Source organism: Stenella coeruleoalba (assembly GCF_951394435.1).
Source record: "Stenella coeruleoalba genome assembly, chromosome: 4".
NCBI classification, from domain to species: domain Eukaryota; kingdom Metazoa; phylum Chordata; class Mammalia; order Artiodactyla; family Delphinidae; genus Stenella; species Stenella coeruleoalba.
The window spans coordinates 27,726,745-27,748,519 of NC_137149.1; the positions used below are offsets into that span (position 1 = coordinate 27,726,745).

General features: G+C 41.5%; 1 protein-coding gene across 9 annotated transcripts in view; it reads right to left on the reverse strand.

Moving 5' to 3' along the window:
- The window catches only part of ALPK1 (alpha kinase 1), a 129,686-nt gene that overhangs the window by 17,908 nt on the left and 90,003 nt on the right, over window positions 1–21,775 (reverse strand). For 7 of the 9 annotated variants that reach the window (XR_013828039.1, XM_079919640.1, XM_079919638.1 and 4 more), the window contains exons 5-6: window positions 5,454–5,652; window positions 1,661–1,720 (exon numbers count right to left, since the gene is read on the reverse strand). Coding sequence is in view for 6 of the 9 variants with exons in the window: in XM_079919640.1 (XP_079775766.1) it covers window positions 1,661–1,720; window positions 5,454–5,652 (259 nt within the window). In the remaining 3 variants the exon portion in view is untranslated. Of the gene's footprint in view, window positions 1–1,660; window positions 1,797–5,453; window positions 5,653–21,775 lie in introns of those variants that run through there. The other 2 variants (XM_079919641.1, XM_079919642.1) reach the window with 2 other exon arrangements.

A 21,775-nucleotide genomic window follows, 5' to 3' on the forward strand; every position in this document is an offset into this window, starting at 1 on the left:
ATCAACTGGGCTCTGCCATGCAGCTTCATTGTGTTCCTTATAATAGCAGCCGTCTCCTGCTTCATGGTATCTGCACTTGCCATTCCCTCTACCTAGAGGGAGGGATTCTGCCCCCTCTAGCTCCTAATTCAGGGCTTATCCTCAATGCTATTGCCTCTGAGGCTTCCCCAGGTTAATTAACTACAGTGTCAACCCCACTGTCTTGTGGTTCCCTCATGGAGGGCGGGATCCATCCCATCCACCCAAAATTGGTTTGAATGTTGAAACTGATGGCTCTACACAGGCACTAAGAGTATATGAAAAGATTCAGTGCTCACATAATGAGCCTTTCTGAGGAGAGCAGGGAAGGCACCGAAGCTGGTCCGTTTGACTTAAGCGAAGGGAGTGGTGAGTGGCTTTTGTTTTTATTGTGATTAGGGTGTGGGTCTGGGGTAAAGGTTCCCACAGCTAGGCCAGGGTTTACTGATAAACGAGCTTTAAAAAAATCAGCCTGTTCAGATGTGGGGCAAAGAGGGAAGAAGCTGGGGCCTGACAGCTGCCAGTTGCCAAACATCAAAAATAAAGTCAGACTCATTATTACATGCTCTTATTATTCTGTGTCACATCACCCTCCTTACTTTCTCCCTAGCTTTTAATCTGTGTGTGTGCGTGCGTGCGTGCATGTGTGTGTGTGGCGTAGAAGATGGGAAGTATGCATATTGTAGGTTAGTGATGGTGGTCACAAATGGGGGTATGTGGTCAATATCTGTTATTTCAAACTGCCTCCCCACTGGAAATGTCTACAAGTTTCAAGGAGCTCAAGACCTTATATCCAAGCATATTGAGCTTAAAAGTCGACAAGGAATTGTGTTCAATGTAATAGGAAACTTGTTGACTTAAGTGCCCAGAAATTCAGACAAGGTATTTGAGGCTTAAATTGTTACCCAACTATTAGGACTTGCTTCCTCTCATGTATGATTAAATATCAAAAGAAATCTATTTCAAGGTAAGTTTTTATTATAGCTCCTCTGTAGCAAAATAAAATTTATTTTCCAGACCCTTTAAATACATAAAACTGTAAGTGTATGCTCCAGAATTTATAGGCTCAATTTCCATTCACAATTCTTTTCAAAGCTGTAGCTGAGCCCTTTCTGAGGTCCAGGGAGTTACCTACCTTCACAGCGAATGTTGATTAGATAACACACTCTACAATAAAGCAGGGCAATATTAGAAGACTTGGTTGGGTTGTTTTTTGTTTTGTTTTTGTTTTTAAATAGAGAAAATGGAAACATAGAGAAGTAACCTGCTTGACCAAAGCCATTTCATTTATCAGTAGCAGAGCCAGTCCTAGGTAGTTCTGGGAACATCTAGTGTATAGTAACTACCAGGTCATTATGTTTCATTTATTTATTTATATTTATTTACTTATTTAGGCTGTGCTGGGTCTTCATGGCTTCTCTAGTTGCGATGTGCGGGTTTCTCTAGTTGCGGCATGCAGGCTCAGTTGCAGTATGTGGGATCTTAGTTCCCTGACCAGGGATCGAACCCTGGCCCACTGCATTGGGAGCGTGGAGTCATAACCACTGGACCACCAGGGAAGTCCCCACTAAGTTGCTTTTAAACTGGAACTCTGGTAGGGATGGAGGGTGAAGGTCATTGTGAAGATATGAGAGCACCTTACCTGTTGCTCCACTGTTGCTTATTAGACTGCTCAGAATATACTCTGCTTTTAAAAGTTTCCCTGAAAAGAAGCAACACATAATTAGTTCTGAACATGTGCTTTAAATACTGCTGTTCATGCTCTAAGGTTAACACATTATAACGGGGAAACATTCTATTTTAAAATTTAAAATCAGTAACTACATCATACACAAAAGTGAAAAAGAAGTTTTCAGGAACTGGTAAGGTGGGAAGTTGTACAGTATCTGAAATTGCAATTAAATTCACATACATGTACATACATATACACACACATATTCATTCATATGAATGAATAATCCATTCATATAGAGTAAGGCTTGAGAAGTAAAGGCAAACCTTTGTCAAAGGCTGTGTCTCCTTTTTGTGAAAACTATGCCTCCAGAAGTGGAGGAGAGTTGCCCGTGAATAGGTCTATTTACAGAATTATCAGGAAGGAATTTTTTTAGGGGGTGGGTAGAGAGGTTCTTTGTAAACTTTTCATTTATTTCATTAACACCACGTAGGAGGGGCCTATACTATGGATGGCTGTTTTTCTGTAAGGAGGAAACTCAATCATTCATCCTTTTATCCATTTCTGCTCCCAGGTGCCTCTAAGCCCCATATGACCTGGCCCCTGGGACTTCTTTGACCTCTTCTCTTAGCATTCTTTCCCTCATCCTCACTCCTTCTACTTTGGTTACAGTGGCCTCCTGACTGCTCCTTGAATCTGCCAGGCTTGTTCCCATGTCAGGGCTTTTGTACTTATTTTAGTCTGGAATGCGTTTATTCCAGATATCTCCAAGGCTTGCTCCCTTCTCCTTCAGGTCTTTGCTCAAATGTCACTTCACTGTCTCATAAGGCCTTCCCTGACCACCCTATTTCAAAGTGCAGATACAGACATATACCTGACTGTGGTAGATTGTGATCCAAAGGAGGTCACAACAATATCTTCTATCCCACATGCTCTTCTGCAACGTGACCTTGCCATTCCTCCATCAAGAAGTGGAATCTATTTTCCTTCTCCTTGAGCCTGAACTGGCCCTGTGACCTGTTGTGACCAATCGATGTGGCAGAAGTGACACTGTGTACCTTTCTGGTCGGGACATTAAGAGATGCCTCTTGAGTGTGGATGCTTCTCTCCAGCATAATTTTGTACTTGACCTGCTAGGTCCCAGAAATTTCAGTCCTGAATTAATTTCTTCTTAATTACTTGGTGGGTGATTCCCTCTCTTGTGGGTAAATTCAGACTCCACACAGACATTTGGCACAGACTTGGGGTTTTTATTTCTTTACAGAGATTTTTTTTGGCCTCCACCTCAGAGCTTGGGCAGAGAATAAGCTTCCTCATCACCTCTCTGGGTGGGCTGGTAGAGCAGTTCAGTCCCATTTCATAGCTGTGCAAACCTTTAAGGATTCCAGCTTTATCCAAATATTTCACTCCACGTAGGCCCAAGGCCCTGTCTCTTGTCCCTGCACAGGAATTGAAGTGGCAATCCCTTCCCCTAGGACTATATCCAAGTGTAAATCTCTTTGGCTATAGTGTCAGGAGCAGTAGTCCACTATTCTGATTTTGAACGTCTTCTATGTTTCAGGCACTTAAAAAATATTTAATTCACGATATTTATGTACCGTGAATTAAATATTTCGATATTTAATATTTAAGTGGGAGAAGATTCCACACTTGCTCAATCCTCCACACTGATGGAACTGGAAGTTTGACTCTTTGTTTTTAACTGTGGCTTGAAAGGTTTTGTCTCCTAATTTCAGGCAGGAGTGAGCTGGGCAGGCCCAGGACATCCTCTCTTGCCTCTGAAATCCCACGACATTGAACGCTTGGACCTTTGGAATGGGTTTTGAGTGGATACCAGGATGGGCTGGGTCAAAGGGGAAAACAGGCAGACTGTGCTGTCCCTTCATATTATCTTTATCCCTTTCCCTTATCCCTTATAACATCGTACACACCTCTCCTTTCTCTATCCCAGGATTCCCAAATGCTGGGGACTGAGACCCCTTTTCACTGTACCTTGTTCTCTTTCCAGGGCACCACTCCTGCCTTAAGTCCCCCTTTCTGGCTGAGAAACCCAGTGTAGGTAGAGCCTCAAGAGATATCTGGGGGCAGAAGTTTACAGATAAGCACTTTAACTCTGAGGCTGTGTCTGTTTTCTTGTGGCATTTCTGGCAGTATCTTTGAGGAAAAGACAACCCCAACTGTTGCAGAATAAGATCTAGGACTTTTACCTTAGACATGTGATGTGCGGGCAGAGGAGCGTGCTGCTCATGATGGTATCAAGGCTTAATTGTCATCAGAAGAAAAAGTCTATATCACCTTAGTTAGAGGCATGAGAGGAACAATCAACCAAACAAGTAAGTGAAAAGATTATTTGGTTGTGTAAAGCAAAGCTATCAACATGACTACTTACCACTTGACCTTGATTTCCATGTCACACTATAGCAAATCTGTAAATCTGTGTATCATGAAACATGCCTCAGTAACTGTTCCAAGCTCAATTTGATGAGAACCAACATTAGTTTGCCCACGCACGCCCGGCCCTCAACTTTCGGTTCCCCTAACAGAATGCTCCGCTCACACATTATTCCATCTGATGCCATCAGAAGGCGTATTAGTGGTTAGGTTTTTCTCATACCCTCAACATGATAAACCCCAAACATTACAAAATGTCCCAAATCATGGACATTTGAAGTAAGAATTTTTTCTTAAGTTCAACTCTGTTGATGCAATTACTTTAGAAAATAATAAGAAAATAATAAGATATGGGTACAATTTATGCACAGCTGCAAGAACTTGAGAGTGAATGAACTTGGGTTTGTGAAAAGTTATCCTCCACAAGCCCATGTCTCTCATGTCCTTTTATCTCTATCCCTCTCTGTACTCAGCAACTGTCCCATTCATTACAGTTAGTACAGTTCCTTTTCAAAGGAAATGAAGTAGTTAAAAGATATTTTAACTTCTTCAAGGCCAGAGTTATTAAAACAATAGCAATAGCTAAACCCAATTTAAAAAATGAGCCAGTCCTGTTTCTGGGACAGGCAACTTGCATTCTATTTTCATCCTTTATCCTTTCACTCTTGGAAAAGAGAACAGCAGGCTACAAGTTTCTAAACCTCATGGTTATCAGTAATTTAAATAATTCAAGAATTCTATGAAAGTGAACTTTGCTGTAACACATAGCAGGCCCCTCTCCCCTCCAGTCCCCCTCTACATTACAGCCTAAGTTAGAATGTCAGCCTCATTTTTCATTTTATTCAAAGTGACAGAAGGAAAAAAAAAGATACTTTAAGGCCTAATCAGGTACTGTACTGGTGTTCCATGTGATGGAAAAATATCTCAAATTACTTCAGTGGGTTTGTCAGGTCTATTGTTAGCATAGTCAAGTGGCCCTACAGAAAGGAGACTGGAGAGCTAAGAGAAAATAGTAGAATTCTAATCTGATTTTTAAAGGCTGCTGGTCAGAAGTATAGCAATTCAGATACCCCTGTTTGAAAGCAGCAGGACAGATTTGTTAGACGACAAAAGCTCCAATTAGTATTTTCCACCCCCTTTCACAATTTTCTCTATTGCTTTTGGCTCTGAAATCCTTTATGCCAGGGCCTTTGTGCTGGCTAGAGGCAGGGGGAAGGGCAAGGCGGCGGGCTGGCGGGAGCGCCGGCGGCTACAAAAGAAGGCCCGAGGGCCCCGGTGCCCGCCGTCCCCGCAGAAGTCAAGGAGCCCCGAGGAAGGTGAGCCCCAGACGGGACGACTCCGGGACGAGGAGGGCCAGCAGGAAGGAGCCTACCTGAGTGCATCGAGATTCGGGCTTGGCGAATAACCACCTGCGGGGCAATTGGCGTTGCTGGCTGCAGCTTGTGCAGCCCTTGGGCGACCTGCAGGAGTTCGCCCGAGACGTCGAGCTCGTACAGGAACCGGTCGCTGAGGAACACAATGGCAGCTGCGGTGGCACACTCCCGAGCGAGGATGGAGGCTTTCAGGGACGCCTGAATGAAAAGAAATAAAGTCGGGCAGAAAAGAAGGCAGTCTTGGGACCAGTAGTCTTCTAGGTATTATTATCAAAACAAGAACAACAACAAAACCTACAGCTACGAGAGGAAACAGTACGCTACTGAACAAAAAGCTAATAATAATGATAATGATAATAATAACGATAATGAAAAGCCCAATTCATTTGTGGGATAAAATAATATTTCTTTCATTCCATTTTCCCTATTACATTTCTAATATTATACACGTAATAAATGCATATTTCTTGTTATGAAAAAATTCAAACACCAAGTAAAAATTAAAAGTGCCCCTTTGTTTTTTTCTGACACCTTACCTTATATTTTCCCTTCCACAAATTTCATTCTCATTCTTCCTGTTAATGGTTTCCCAGAGATCCTTCCAGAACTTCCTCTACCCTTTTCTGTTTATTTAGACATTGTTTCTTTGTCCTACCTTGCCTTCTCTCTCTCTCCTTTCTCATTTTCTCCCTCTATTTTTCTTTTCTTTTTTCTTTCTTTTCCTTGCTTTCTCCCTCCCTCCCTCCCTCCCTTTCTTTTCCTTTATTTCTTTCCTCCCTCCCTCCCTTCCTTCCTTCCTCCCTCCCTCCCTTCCTAAATGGCATTACACTAGATATATTCTTTTGCTATTTGATTTTTTTGGTCATCATAACATCTAGAAGTTTCCATGTCAGTTCATAATATTCTGCTTCATTTATTGCCTCTATTTTAATTAAGAAGAAATATAGGGGCTTCTGCGCTGGTGGCGCAGTGGTTGAGAGTCCGCCTGCCGATGCAGGGGACACGGGTTCGTGCCCCGGTCCGGGAAGATCCCACATGCTGCGGAGCGGCTGGGCCTGTGAGCCATGGCCGCTGAGCCTGCGCGTCCGGAGCCTGTGCTCTGCAACGGGAGAGGCCATGGCAGTGAGAGGCCCGTGTACCGCCAAAAAAAAAAAAGAAGAAATATAGACTTCTAGGCAATATTTTATATTTGTTTAATATGATTATGTTTAGTTAATGAATAAAATAAGAAAAAAAACAGACATGAAATGAAAGTATAACATAAAGAGTGAGAAGTAGAGATAAATGAGGCAAACTTTTATGGAAAAAATCATCTTTTGGCCTTTTAAGGTATTATACAAAAGACATTGAAAGTCATGCAGCTGTTAGCATAAATGAGTTTACCACCCACTAGTACTTTCTCCATTTGCTAAACTATATCAAGCAGAGTTTTTTCTGGGCATGTTAGCTCACGTATGAAGCCTAGAAAGGCATTGTAAGCATTGCCCATTCTCCTACCACAATCTTATCATACAAGCATTGCTTTCTTCACCACATAAGTACTAACACTTATTGGGCAAAACCAGGTGCCAGGCACAGTGCTAAGAGCTTTATATGTATTAATTTATTCGATTCTCACAACAATCCTAAGAGGCAGGTTCTATTTATTTAAAGGTCAAAACCAATATTTTAATCATCCAATTGAATCACTCCTCTCATTCTTACTCCTAGAATCCTATTTCTTTTCATTTATACCTTGCCTACTGAGAATCAGCACAATAATCCTTCTCTTATCAAACTGATGCTTTCTTAACTTGTTAAGGGTTTTAACCTATGCTGTGTTTTTTAAGTTTGAAAAGTGATAATGTGCTCTTGTATTTATCCTTTTGTTCTTAGTTGATCACTACTGAAACTGTGATAGTGATGCCAATTGTTAGGGGAATACCTCTTCTCTCCTTTGATGTTTCCTTCCACGTGAAGGGAGCTCAAGTACTGTAGCACTCCTGGCCTCTCTCTACTCCTTTACCCACTCTGTCTCAGGAGAGTTGGACTACACTGATAAGAAAAATTGGGAAGAAGAAACTGGGCATGCATGGCTTAGCTCCTCTCTTTTTTCTTTTGGGAATGAGTTGTCTAAAGGAAACAGGGATTCTTCTCTGCTCTTCTATATCAGAAAGCCACCCTATATGGGGTGTTCTGCTTGGCCCAGTAATTTCTGTGACTGAATGGGGAAGTCGACATAATTCTGGGGTTCATCTAGCAGACCCCCTTGTTCTAATACCAAGCTATATCTTTCAATTTAGCCTTTGTCAGAATTAAAGGTAATATTTAATCTCTTGTCTGCCTAACTCCTCTTTTGTTTTATATCTTAGTTTGCTCCAGGAGGGGAAGAGAGGTGTTAGTTACCCCAACATTAATCACTGCCTGACACACCGTAACCCTTTCTAAGGGAAACTGCTCTGCCCACAGCCACTGCCTTTGAAGCAGCAATGTATTTTGCTACTTGACCTTGATCCCCTCTCCCCATCTTACCACCAGCTCAAGGCTAACCTAAGAGTACCCACCTGACACTTGGCCCATGACTCTGTGGTCTGGCTTGAAAAATGAACTTATTGATCTGAACTAAGAAGGATAGAAAAAATTTTCCAGTTGTTGCAGGATGGGAAGAAGCAGAGACTAGAGTGTAGCTAAGCTACATTTATAGATGACACCAGAGTGAAGATCCAAGAATATGACTCCAAAGCCACCTTTTCACAAGTGCTGTTCTTAGAGCTACAGGTTTCCTTTATTGCTCCATGTGTATCTTCATAACAATGTACACTCCATTTTATGAGTTTGCTTGTGTGAGCCTCTGTTTTACCCAACCAAAAAAGCCTAACTAAAACTGAAATGCTCAAAACTGCAATTGAGGTTTGTCAAATAAACTATCAATCTGAAAAATACAAGTTTTAAAATGAGAACATGTCAGTCATTTGACATTCATGAAATGTACACTTAAAGATGGAATAGGAAATTGATGATTTTATGTATGCCCAGCTCTGTTTAATAAGGACAGTCTCTGATCAAGAGTCCTTTCTATGCTAGCTACACATAAATATAGCCCTTTGGTTTGCAACCTCAGCTGCCATCTGTAGAACTTGCAGCTTCTGCCACTGCCAGGCTCCCTTAAACCTTTCTTTGAAACAGCATCTCTATTCCTGTCACCCTGCTCATGACTATGTACCCTGTGGAGGGTACTCAGCAAGCCAGAGTGAGTCTCCTCTCTTTGAGGTACATGCTTCATGTTTAGTTCTGCTCTCTATTCTCACAGGTGCTTCACTTCAGTTTTGGGGTAACTGAGTTCCTACAAGGGATGCAATGTTTAGAGGCCGGTCAATTCTCTAGGGTTGATTCTCCACCCTTTCCTCCCTGATAATAATGGTTTCCATCTTCGTAGTACCATTTAGTTTATGAAAAACGTTCACACAAATGAACTCATTTAAATCTATAGTAACTAAAAAATCTAAGTAAGATAAGGAAACCGTGGCTGAGAAGTTGACTTTCCAAAGTTACAAAGCCAAAAGGGTCAGGGTGAGGCAGGAAGGAACTCGTCTCTATCTTTTTTTTTTCTTTTCTATTGTGGTAAAAAGCACAGAACGTAAAATTTGCCATCTCAGCTTTTTTTAAGAATGGCGTTCAGTAGTGTTAGGTATAGTCACATTATTGTGAATTAGATCTTCAGGACTTTTATATCTTGCAAGTATGAAACTTGATACAACAACCCTTTCTCCCTTCTCCCTAGCCCCTGGTAACCACAATTTTACTTTCTGTTTCTATGAAGTTGACTATTCTAGGTAACTCATATAAGTGGAATCATAGTTTTTGTCTTTCTGTGACTGGCCTACTTGACTTAGTATAAAGTCCTTAAGGTTCACCTGTGCTGTAGCATGTGACAAAATTTCCTTCCTTTTAAATGATGAATAATATTCCATTGTATGTATATACCAATTTTTATATGGATGAATCTATACCCATTCATCTGTCAATGGACATTTGGGTTGCTTCCACCACTTAGCTATTGTGAACAGTGCTGCTATGAACATGGGTGTGCAAATATCTCTTTGAGGCCATGCTTTCAATTCTTTGAGATATATACCTAGAAATAGGATTGCTGGATTAAATGGTAGTTATATTTTTAATTTTTTGAGGAACCACCATACTGTTTTCCATAGAGTTGACACCATTTTACAATACACCAACAGTGCACAGAGTTTCAATTTCTTTACATCCTCAGCTAATACTTGAGGAACCCAAGTCTCTCAAGGGTCAGTTTTTCGTCTGCTTTCCACCTGTGTCTGATGAAGGTGATTTTGAGTAGGGCCTAATTTGGGCACAGGAATCTGGGTCTTTGTAGCTAGGGCTGAACTCACCACTCACTGAGTCCAAACAGTGGTTCTAAGGAACCCATATCTCTTATTATGATAAAAAAAAATTATAAGAAAAAAAAAAACAGGGACAAATAAAAACAAATCCCAATTGAAAAGAGTGTTCTTGTTATGTGTTTAAAAATAAGAGAAAGAGGGCTTCCCTAGTGGCGCGGTGGTTGAGAGTCTGCCTGCCGATGCAGGGGACACGGGTTTGTGCCCCGTTCTGGGAAGATCCCACATGCCGCGGAGCGGCTGGGCCCCTGAGCCATGGCCGCTGAGCCTGTGCATCCGGAGCCTGTGCTCCGCAACGGGAGAGGCCACAACAGTGAGAGGTCCAAGTACCGCAAAAAAAAAAAATAAATAAATAAAAAAAATAAGAGAAAAGAAAACCTTCCAGGAGATGGCCTTTAATTTCAGCATTTTGAAATTCTCTAGTGAAAGTTGGTACCAAAGGACCAAATGATAATTTGGTGATTAGCTGGGGATTACTCCAACTGGGAATTTCTTACACAGAGCTGAAAGGACGCTCCACAAGTCTAGTGAGGTGGTCTTCCCAAGTTGAGGAGATGCAGGCTTCTAGGAGTCTGTAGAGGCTAAGGTGGCCAGGGTTCACAGAGCAGAGAACCAGAAGGAGAGAGCTGCACAAAGCAAGAAGTCCAGAGGTCTGCAGAGGGTCCCCTCTGAGTCTCCAGCAGAACACTACTGATCAGCTCATGTATGAAAAGACACCACCCAAGGCCGGGGAAAGAACCATCTGAAAGGAGCAGAGGAAACAATCCCCAAGTCTCATGTAGTTTGTGTTTCTACCAGCCATAGTAGGAAATCATGTCATTCACAGGGCAGGGGGTAGAATATTCAGAAGGGTATTGCTTCAGTAGTGAGACAAAATTAACCTCAGAGGAAGATGGCTCTTGGCCCACTCTGAAAGTTTAGAAGCAAGCATGGCATGGATCAAACTATTTCCTAACTTGACTGAATTCCAGAACAAGTTTCAAGAATATTTATAGGCACCCAAATTATCTGCCATATTATAAGGTAAAATTTATAATGTTTGGCATCCAGTCAAAAATTACCAGGCATGAAAGAAGCCTACACTAAAAAGAAAAAGAAATCAATAGAAACTGAACCCCGAATGACAGTTTTAACTGTATTTTATAAGTTCAAGAAGGTAGGGTAAAAATTAGGTGGGATTAGGGACATGGGAGATATAAAAAATGATCCAAATACAACTTCTAGAGATAAAAAAAATGTCTGAGATGAAACCACAGGTATCTGGACTGTGTCCAAGGTCCTCCATTTGCTTGCCATGGTCAGTTACTAAACCTCTCCTAGTCTCAATTTCCTCATCTGTGAAATGTGGATAGTACCTATTTTCAGTGCTGTTTTAGGATTAGAGGAAATGTGGGTCAAATGTTCAGCACAGAGCCTGGCACATTGTGGGTGCTTAATAAATGAAGAGGAACACTACGAAAAAAAATAGGAAAAAAGAATTCCGTTCACATGCTCCCATTCTCCTGTATGATAAAATAACAACAAGCAAAGACAGGCTCCTAAAAGAAATGTCAGTGGAATTTTCAACAGAGTAAAAAGGAAATAACAGATCATGCATATAACATCTCTAAGGTTTATCTCAGAAAATGGTGAAACCTCTCATTTAATTTCTTCTCTTCACTAAGTCTAAGGACTGATGTTACTGGAAGCTGAGGAAAAAAAAAAAAAAAGGAAAATGAGCAGGCTCTATGGCAACTGGCGAAGGAAAGCTGGTTCTTGAAAGGGAGGCTTCTTAGCGTGCACGTGTGAGTTGCTTTTGCTGTCGCCAATGGAGGAATCCCTCCCGAGCACCTGTAAAGGATGCCACAAACACCCCATTCTGCATCCTGCGTGAACACGCCATATATTTGAGCAGAGAACATTCCCTCATCTATTTTTCCCCCTTCTACTCTTAATAGTTTGGAGCACAAAGCCTGAGAGAGGGTGACCTGCCAGACAAAGGCCCTTTGAGTTCCTTGGAAAAGTAGAGTTGGAGGAGGATGGAAGGAATCCAAGTGGCCCTATTATTTCCACTTGCACTAATTAGACATTTTTCTGTCAGCTATTGAGCACTGCTGAGAGGCCAAACTCACTGAATTCATTTCTAAAGTGTTTACAGAAGTTTGCATCTGTTTGTGTCTCTTCAGGAGGAAAATAAGCACTTCAATAGCATTGTGGAAAATCTAAACGAAGCATCCTATTCTGGAGGACCTGGCATCCCCGCAGCTGCATAATTTGACTCTGTTCAGGGCCCGAACCTCTCGCATCTCTCTCCAAAACCTAACGACGCAAAATGCAGAGAAGTCAACTCAGGGGAATCTTTTCTTTCTTGTCATTGTCTTTTCTCTCCCTCTTTTGAAACGGTGGCCTGCTGTGCACTACATACAGATTTAGGTGGGTATCATTCTTGCAGCCCCTCTCTCGCGTTTCCACCAGCACTCTGAGAAATTAATACCCACTTTCATTTGTTGCCAAGTGGGGGGATAGTAAATTCCTCAGCAGCAAAGCAGAATACATCACCATCCTGGGAATCTCCCCCAAATGTACACCGGGGGAGCACTCTGACTTCAGAAAGGGAGGAATGAAAGGAGGCCCGAGTGTGTGGTAGGGAAGGACGCTAAAGAGAACGTTTCCCTACATGGTAAAATGTGCCTGGGTTATGCACAATTAGATTAACATGAAAGAGAGTCCCTTTCCCTCCCCCACTCCCCCAAAAAGAAAGAAAACAACACAAAAACCCTAACCCACTGACTACGTGGCAGTGCCTTTGAAATGCATATTGGTCTACGTGGTATTTGATTCAGGATTCTTTTTGTCTGGGTTTTTAGACCCACGACTGACCTGCCATCACAGAGGGCTCAAAAATATAATCTTTTAAGATGGTGTCACAGTAACAGAATTTTAGTGATGGAACCAACATAGGATAACTCAAGATAAAAAAAAAAAAAAGGAATTCTGTTTTATTATCTTTCCTCAGAGGCTGACTTAGGAAGCTTGTCCCAATAGCCACTGAATTGTGGCTTTTCTTCCTGAATGAACCTGTTTAAATAAAAATATATGGATACAGATAAGGGAGTGTGTATGCTGGAGCTCTAAAGAGACAGGCTCATAAATGTGCACACACACACACCACAGTTTTTTCACATCTGTTTTCAGGATGGGAAATATGGGGTCCTAATTGAGTTTATGGCACAAAGGGAACTTCATGGCGAGGAAGCTGAGTCAGGTGGTAAAGGAATTAAACTCCACAATGAGATTTCAATACGCAGATGATTGAAAAAATGCGAAAGAGCCTTTTCTAAGGGCTTTTACTGAACAGCAGCAGGAAAAGTGTGTGCTGTTTTCATGGCTCCTGGCATTAGTGCTAGCCCCTCCCAACGCTGAGCATCAAGTTTGGGTCCCAGCTATGGGTTCAAAGCCACGATGTGTTCACAGCAATGACAATGGCAGCTGTTCTCAAGGGGGGCTGGGTGAGGGGACTCAGAACAGAAGCCATCTGGCATTGCAATTGGCAGGCGCAGTGTAAGGGGAAATTATTGCTGCATAGCAAATTGGGAGATAGGAAAAAGGCAGGGGAAAGGGAGGGGGGAAGTGTCCTGAGGTGAGGAATTAGCCGAATAAACAAATGAAAAGTGACTGAGGGCTGCATAGTTATATATCAACAATAAGGCAGAGTAAGAGTCAACTGATCAAACTGGACTACTCAAGGTCAAGGGAAGACCAGGCACAGCATGCACCACGTTTGTCCACCCACCGAAACGTGAGGAGGAAGAGAGGAAAAATCCTGAACCTTCTTACAGTTTATGTTCAGGGCCTGTTAACATTTCACCAATCTTTCCTTCATTTTACCAGTGGGGCATGCAGATTCAATCACTTTCCAGAAATAGTTATAACCTTTCTCTCAATCTCAATACCTAAAGATAATAATTTGCATCATCTATCCCTGCTTTCTTACCCTCCCTCTCTCAAATCTACTGTGAATGGAGTTGGGCTGTCTGTTAAAAGAACGAGAAAGCAGTATCAAAACAGAGGCCACCCACCCAGGATCCTGGTGAGCCTCACGGCCCCGGGTACTGTGGACCTGCGTGTCTTACCTTTCTTCTGGACTCCAGGTTGCTACAGCCACCATGGTGGTTTCAGCATCCACACTGATGACTCACCCAGCACACTGGTCTCTCTTGCCATGGCCTCCTTATCTCCAAGGATCTTGTTCTACACTTAAGCTTAGTCACTCTCATGGTCAGTCACTTTAGAACTTGCTACTTTGGTGGCATCACAATCAGAATCTCAATTCCAGCATTTGATTCTTTAATCTTTACCTCTTATTCTCCCAGCTCCCTTCCTGGATAGCCCAACTCCAGTAATTCTGCAACCGTTTGGGGACACCCACACTATCTGCTGACCTTACTGGGGTTTTGTGTGTGTGTGTGCTACGCCATCAATCCCTCATGTTCTCACTTGCCTCTTTAAATTCCATGGTGCATCAACACAGCAACTTTTTAATAAGCATTCTTCGCTCCTTTGCTGCTTTCAACTTCTGTCATATTTGTCTGGCAATTCTGACCATGTTTATTGTCAAGGAAAAATGTTGGCCCCGTATTAGAATCCCCTAGGTAGGCTTTTAAAAATCCAGATGCCCAGATGGCACCCCAAGCCTGTTAAATCAGAATCTCTGGAAGTGTACCCAGGCATGTTTCTCTAAACGATGCCCAGGTGATACCGATGATCCCCAGGTGATTCCCATGATTCTAGAGTTGAGAACCCGGGAGCTAGCCTGACCTTTAGCCTCTTACCCCACCCCTCACTCCTCCTCCCTACTGGAGGTGGAGTGAGTTATCTGATGGGAGTAGCATACCTGGCTCAGACCTTCCTCTTTCCTCTCTTCAAGTCTTCCTTCCTGTTCTACAGTAAGGGAAGGGGCCTGCCAGCAACAAGATGTGTCTGAAGTGAAGAATTTTCCAACCCACTTGTCTGAAAACCTAAAGCTACATTCTCCTATCTGTTTTAGAATAATAAAGGTTGCTCTTTTGCATCTATCTTTCAGTTGGTTCTGAACACAGGAGGGGAAGATGAATATTATTTTTTGTCACTTAATATTTTCAAATTATATGCAATTCTCTGCCTAATCTGAGCTTCTACCCAAGCAAGTGAATGTGGCTGGAGAAAAATACACAACCATAACACTTCAAATTTATGACCATGACCTGAGGCTGGCCCTTAGCATGGCCTAACAACCCAGCTACTATTATACTTCTGCTCTCCTCTCCAGCTGCCACAGCCCCTTTAACCTCCTCACACTCAGCTGATGACCTGGGTTCTTATCTCACTAAGGAAACAGTCAGTGAGATGACATCTTCCTTATTCTCTTACCCAAATCTGCCAACCCTCTTGTACTGTAACCCATGTGTCCTCCCTACTTTCCTATTGGCATGTTTAAGGCCAACCCCCCCGCTTAAATATTCAATTCTATCCTGCCTTCTTTACTCTAGGACATTATGCCTGTAAATACTTTCTTTCACTTCTGCATCATTAATTTCCTTATCTCTACTGGATCATTCTCATCAGCATACAAACATTACAATATCTTCCATCTTAAAAAGTCCTCCCTTAACCATATATCTCTGTCTTAGTCCTTTCAGGCTGCCATAACAAAAATGCCATAAACTGAGTGGTTTATATAACAACAGAAATTTATTTCTCATAGTTCTGGGGATTGGGAAGTCCAAGATCAAGGAACCGGCAGATTCTGTGCCTGGTGAGGGCCTGCTTCCTGGTTCACAGATGGCATCTTTTCTCCATGTCTCTCTGGGACCTCTTTTATAAGGGCACTTATCCCATTCATGAGGGCTCTGTCCTCAAGGCCTAATCATCTCCCAAAGCACCCCCTCCAAAACCATCACCTTGAGGGTTAGGATTTCAACCTATGAATTTGGGAGGTAAGGATACAAATATTCAGTCCACAGCATTCTGCCTCCAGCACCTGTCCCATTTCTCTGTCCCTCTTTACAGCCAGTCTCAAGAATTGTCTAAACTCAGTCTTTGCTTCCTCACCTCCCACTCTTTCTTAAATCTATAGCTTTCATCCCCAGCACTCCACTGAACCCATTCTTTTCTAGGTTGCCAACAACCTCCAAACCCAATGCCCATTTATTAATCCTCATCTTATTCAAACTCCTAGAACCATTTGGCTGTGACAATCAACCCCTCTTTTTCTATTCATGTGACTTCTGGCATTTCACACTCTCCTGCTTTTCTTCCTACCTCATTGGCTGCTCACTCTACTTTGCTGGAGCATCCTTCTTTTCCAGCCTCTGAATGTTAAAGCCCTAGGATTCAGTCCTAAGACGGCTTCCCTTCTCTAGCTACATTCACTTAGACTGTCCCATGGCCTCAAATATCACTTCTGTTGACAATCCCAAATTTAAATACCATCCTGAGTCTCTTTCCTGCAATGCTGCCTAGTGTATGAAATTGCCTAGACAATAAATAGCCCGATAACAATTGAACCTGTGGCAGGTAACAACTGCCACTGCAGAAATACAAAGGATTATGAGAGATTACTACAAGCAACTCTATGCCAATAAAATGGACAACCTGGAAGAAATGGACAAATTCTTAGAAATGCACAACCTGCCAAGACTGAACCAAGAAGAAACAGAAAATATGAACAGACCAATCACAAGCACTGAAATTCAAACTGTGATTAAAAATCTTCCAACAAACAAAAGCCCAGGACCTGATGGCTTCATAGGCGAATTCTATCAAACATTTAGAGAAGAGCTAACACCTATCCTTCTCAAACTCTTCCAAAATATAGGGGAGGGAGGAATACTCTCAAACTCATTCTATGAGGCCACCATCACCCTGATACCAAAACCAGACAAAGATATCACAAAGAAAGAAAACTACAGGCCAATATCACTGATGAACATAGATGCAAAAATCCTCAAATACTAGCAAACAGAATCCAACAGCACATTAAAAGATTCATACACCATGATCAAGTGGGGTTTATTCCAGGAATGCAAGGATTCTTCAATATATGCAAATCAATCAACGTGATACATCATATTAACAAACTGAAGGAGAAAAACCATATGATCATCTCAATCGATGCAGAGAAAGTTTTTGACAAAATTCAACACCCATTTATGATAAAAACCTTACAGAAAGTAGGCAGAGAGGGAACTTTGCTCAACACAATAAAGGCCATATATGACTAACCCACAGCCAACATCATTCTCAATGGTGAAAAACTGAAACCATTTCCACTAAGATCAGGAACAAGACAAGGTTGCCCACTCTCACTACTATTATTCAACATAGTTTTGGAAGTTTTAGCCACAGTGATCAGAGAAGAAAAGGAAATAAAAGGAATCCAAATCGGAAAAGAAGAAGTAAAGCTGTAAATGTTTGCAGATGACATGATACTATACATAGAGAATCCTAAAGATGCTACCAGAAAACTACTAGACCTAATCAATGAATTTGGTAAAGTAGCAGGATACAAAATTAATGCACAGAAATCTCTGGCGTTCCTATACACTAATGATGAAAAATCTGAAAGTGAATTTAAGAAAACACTCCCATTTACCATTGCAACAAAAAGAATAAAATATCTAGGAATAAACCTACCTAAGCAGACAAAAGACCTGTATGCAGAAAATTATAAGACACTGATGAAAGAAATTAAAGATGATATAAATAGATGGAGAGATATACCATGTTCTTGGATTGGAAGAACCAACATTGTGAAAATGACTCTACTACCCAAAGCAATCTACAGGTTCAATGCAATCCCTATCAAACTACCACTGGCATTTTTCATAAACTAGAACAAAAAATTTCACAATCTGTATGGAAACACAAAAGACCCCGAATAGCCAAAGCCATCTTTTTTTTTTTTTTTTTTTTTTTTTGCGGTATGCGGGTCTTTCACTGCTGTGGCCTCTCCCCTTGTGGAGCACAGGCTCCGGATGCGCAGGCTCAGCAGCCATGGCTCATGGGCCCAGCCGCTTTGTGGCACGTGGGATCTTCCTGGACCGGGGCACGAACCCGTGTCCCCTGCATCAGCAGGCGGACTCCCAACCACTGCGCCACCAGGGAAGCCCTAAAGCAATCCTGAGAAAGAAAACCAGAGCTGGAGGAATCAGGCTCCCGGACTTCACACTATACTACAAAGCTACAGTAATCAAGACAGTATGGTACTAGTTCAGAAACAAAAATATAGATCAATGGAACAAGATAGAAAGCCCGGAGATAAACCCATGCACATACGGTCACCTTATCTTCGATAAAGGAGGCAAGAATATACAGTGGAGAAAAGACAGCCTCTTCAGTAAGTGGTGCTCGGAAAACTGGACAGGTACATGTTAAAGAATGAAGTTAGAACAGTCCCCAACACCATACACAAAAATAAACTCAAAATGGATTAAAGACCTAAATGTAAGGCCAGACACCATCAAACTCTTAGAGGAAAACATAGGCAGAACACTCTATGACCTAAATCATAGCAAGATCCTTTTTGACCCACCTCCTAGAGAAATGGAAATAAAAACAAAAATAAAAAATGGAACCTAACGAAACTTAAAAGCTTTTGCACAGCAAAGGAAACCATAAAGAAGATGAAAAGACAACCCTCAGAATGGGAGAAAATATTTGCAAATGAAGCAACTGACAAAGGATTAATCTCCAAAATTTACAAGCAGCTCATGCAGCTCAATATCAAAAAAACAAACAACCCAGTCCAAAAATGGGCAGAAGACCTAAATAGACATTTCTCCAAAGAAGATATACAGATTGCCAACAAACACATGCTCAAACATGAAAATGCTCAACATCATTAATCATTAGAGAAATGCAAGTCAAAACTACAATGAGATATCATCTCACACCAGTCAGAATGGCCATCATCAAAAAATCTACAAACAATAAATGTTGGAGAGGGTATGGAGAAAAGGGATCCCTCTTGCACTGTTAGTGGGAATGTAAGTTGATACAGCCACTATGGAGAACAGTATGGAGGTTCCTTAAAACACTAAAAATAGAACTACCATATGACCCAGCAATCCCACTACTGGGTATATACCCTGAGAAAACCATAATTCAAAAAGATTCATGTACCAAAATGTTCATTGCAGCTCTATTTACAATAGCCAGGACATGGAAGCAACCTAAGTGTCCATCAACAGATAAATGGATAAAGAAGATGTGGCACATATATACAATGGAATATCACTCAGCCATAAAAAGGAACAAAACTGAGTTATTTGTAATGAGGTGGATGGACCTAGAGACTGTCACTCAGCGTGAAGTAAGTCAGAAAGAGAAAAAGAAATACCATATGATAACACATATATATGGAATCTAAAAAAAAAAAAAAAAAGGTCAAGAAGAACCTAGGGACAAGATGGGAATAAAGATGCAGACTTACTAGAGAACAGACTTGAGGATACGGGGAGAGGGAAGGGTAAGCTGGGACAAAGTGAGAGGGTGGCATGGACATATATACACTACCAAACGTAAAACAGATAGCTAGCGGGAAGCATCTGCATAGCACAGGGAGATCAGCTTGGTGTTTTGTGACCACGTACAGGGGTGGGATAGGGAGGGTGGTAGGGAGGAAATTGCAAGAGGGAAGAGATATGGAGACATATGTATATGTATAACTGATTTACTTTGTTATAAAGCAGAAACTAACACACCATTGTTAAGCAATTATACTCCAATAAAGATGTTGAAAAAAAAAAAACATGCACAAGATCTGACCACTTTTCACCTCCTCTAGAGCAACCACTTTAGTTCAAGCCATTATTATAAACTTGCTTGGATACAAGCAACAGCTTTCTAACTTGAATCCCTCCCTTTGCCACCTAAGTCCTCTCCCCCTTCTCCCCACATTTCTCACACAGCAACTGAAGTGATCCCTTTAAAATGTAAATCAAATAATAATGTTGATTCTCTGCTCTCAACTTCAACACGACTTCCCATCACAATTAAAATTTAAATCTGTTGTCTTGGCCAAAAAGGCCCTATATGATTGTGCCTCTGACTACTTCACTATTTCCTCTCATTCTCATTTTTTCTCACTGTTCTGCAGCCTCCCTGCTCACCCTCCAAGTCAAGTTTGTGCTTCGGGCCTTTACACTTACTGTTCCCTCTGTCTGGAATGCTCTTCCCTCAGCTATCTGCAAGGCTCCCCCATTCAGATCTGGGCCCCAGTTACCCTTTCAAAGAAGCCTTCTCTGAGCATTTCTCTAAAATTATAGTATCTATATCCACTTGCTATCCTTTCTTTGACTCTGCTTTATTTGTCTTCATAGCACTTAACCTACAACATTAAATTGTATTTTTTTTTTTTTTTTTTTTCGGTACGCGGGCCTCTCACTGTTGTGGCCTCTCCCGTTGCGGAGCACAGGCTCTGGGCACGCAGGCTCAGCGGCCATGGCTCACAGGCCTAGCCGCTCCACGGCATGTGGGATCTTCCCAGACCGGGGCACGAACCCGTGTCCCCTGCACCGGCAGGTGGACTCTCAACCACTGCGCCACCAGGGAAGCCCTAAATTGTATATTTTTTAATGTTTACCTGTTTATTTCCTTTTTCCCACCAAAATATAAGCTTTTCGTTTACACTGAATGTCAGTGCCCAGGCACTTTGTTTTGTTTACTGCTGTAGCCTCAGTGCCTTGAAAAGTGGCTCAATAAGTAGTTGTTGAATAAATGAATTAGTTCATGGCTCTCTAGTTGTTTCCCCGATTCATTTGTTTTCACATATGCATGCATGGCTGCCTTAGTGCTACTTCAGATTTTAGATCATGATTATTTATATGAGGCATAAGTGAAAATATTGATAGATCAAAGTTTTTTTCAGGGAGTAAAACACCAAATAATTAAAGAAGATCAAAACAGACAAAAGGAATACAGAGGGATTTTATTTTCCAAGCTAGCATGCTTTAAAAATATAGACTTTTATCATTGGGTATAAAGTCCATATTTTTATGAAAACATTTATTAGTGAAACCGATGTCATGATTATGTGCAGTGACAAAGAAATGTTAGAGAAGCCTGAGAAATTGGGATCCTTTTTCTTTTCTAACTATGAAAATGCCTATAAAACCATAGTAAAGCCATATTCTCTTAAAGGACCTTTCCACTAGAAATAACCATAAAATAAAAATGAAAATCAAAATAACACTTTGCTGTGGACAGAACTAACAGATTTGGGGCCCATGAGCTTAATCTCAAAAAAATGAGAGGGAACTCATCATTGCAATATACTACATTAATAGGGGAAAATTTTGCACCTGAAGCTTTATAATGTAGCAAATAATTCTTGGCACATGGTTTAGTGGGAATTTATGCATTTATTCAACAAAATATTTATTAAGCATCTCCTAGATGCATCTGATATTCACTGAAAAGACAACAGTGAAAGACAGACGCGGTGTTATCTGATCTGTAAACATTCTGAAGATGAAAATTCCCAGCTAAATGGGTTGGGTGGGGAGGCTTATAGAAACTATAGCACAGATGAGTATCAGAGTTGGAGATTAAAACTTAATATTTAGACTGCAAATTAGGATTCTAATTTGAGTCAATGCATTAACTGCAAGTCCCCCAAAAAAGAGTCCTGAGAGGAAGAGTTATCTGATGAAGAAGAGGATGCATTCTTCTCCCATATCCCAACCATTCGGGCTTATGGGAACATGCCCCTCCTCCCCGAAGAGTACAAAGTCAGGTCAAAGGTAAAAGTCTTTTTTAACTGATATGGAATTGGAAGACCCTTGTAACTTATGGTGGGGTGTTCCTTTGTTTCCTGGGAACTAAGTCTACCCCATGTGGATATTACCCCTTTTAACGACCAGTGTGTTCCATGGAGGGTTAAGGCTAACAAGTCTCAGGCTTTG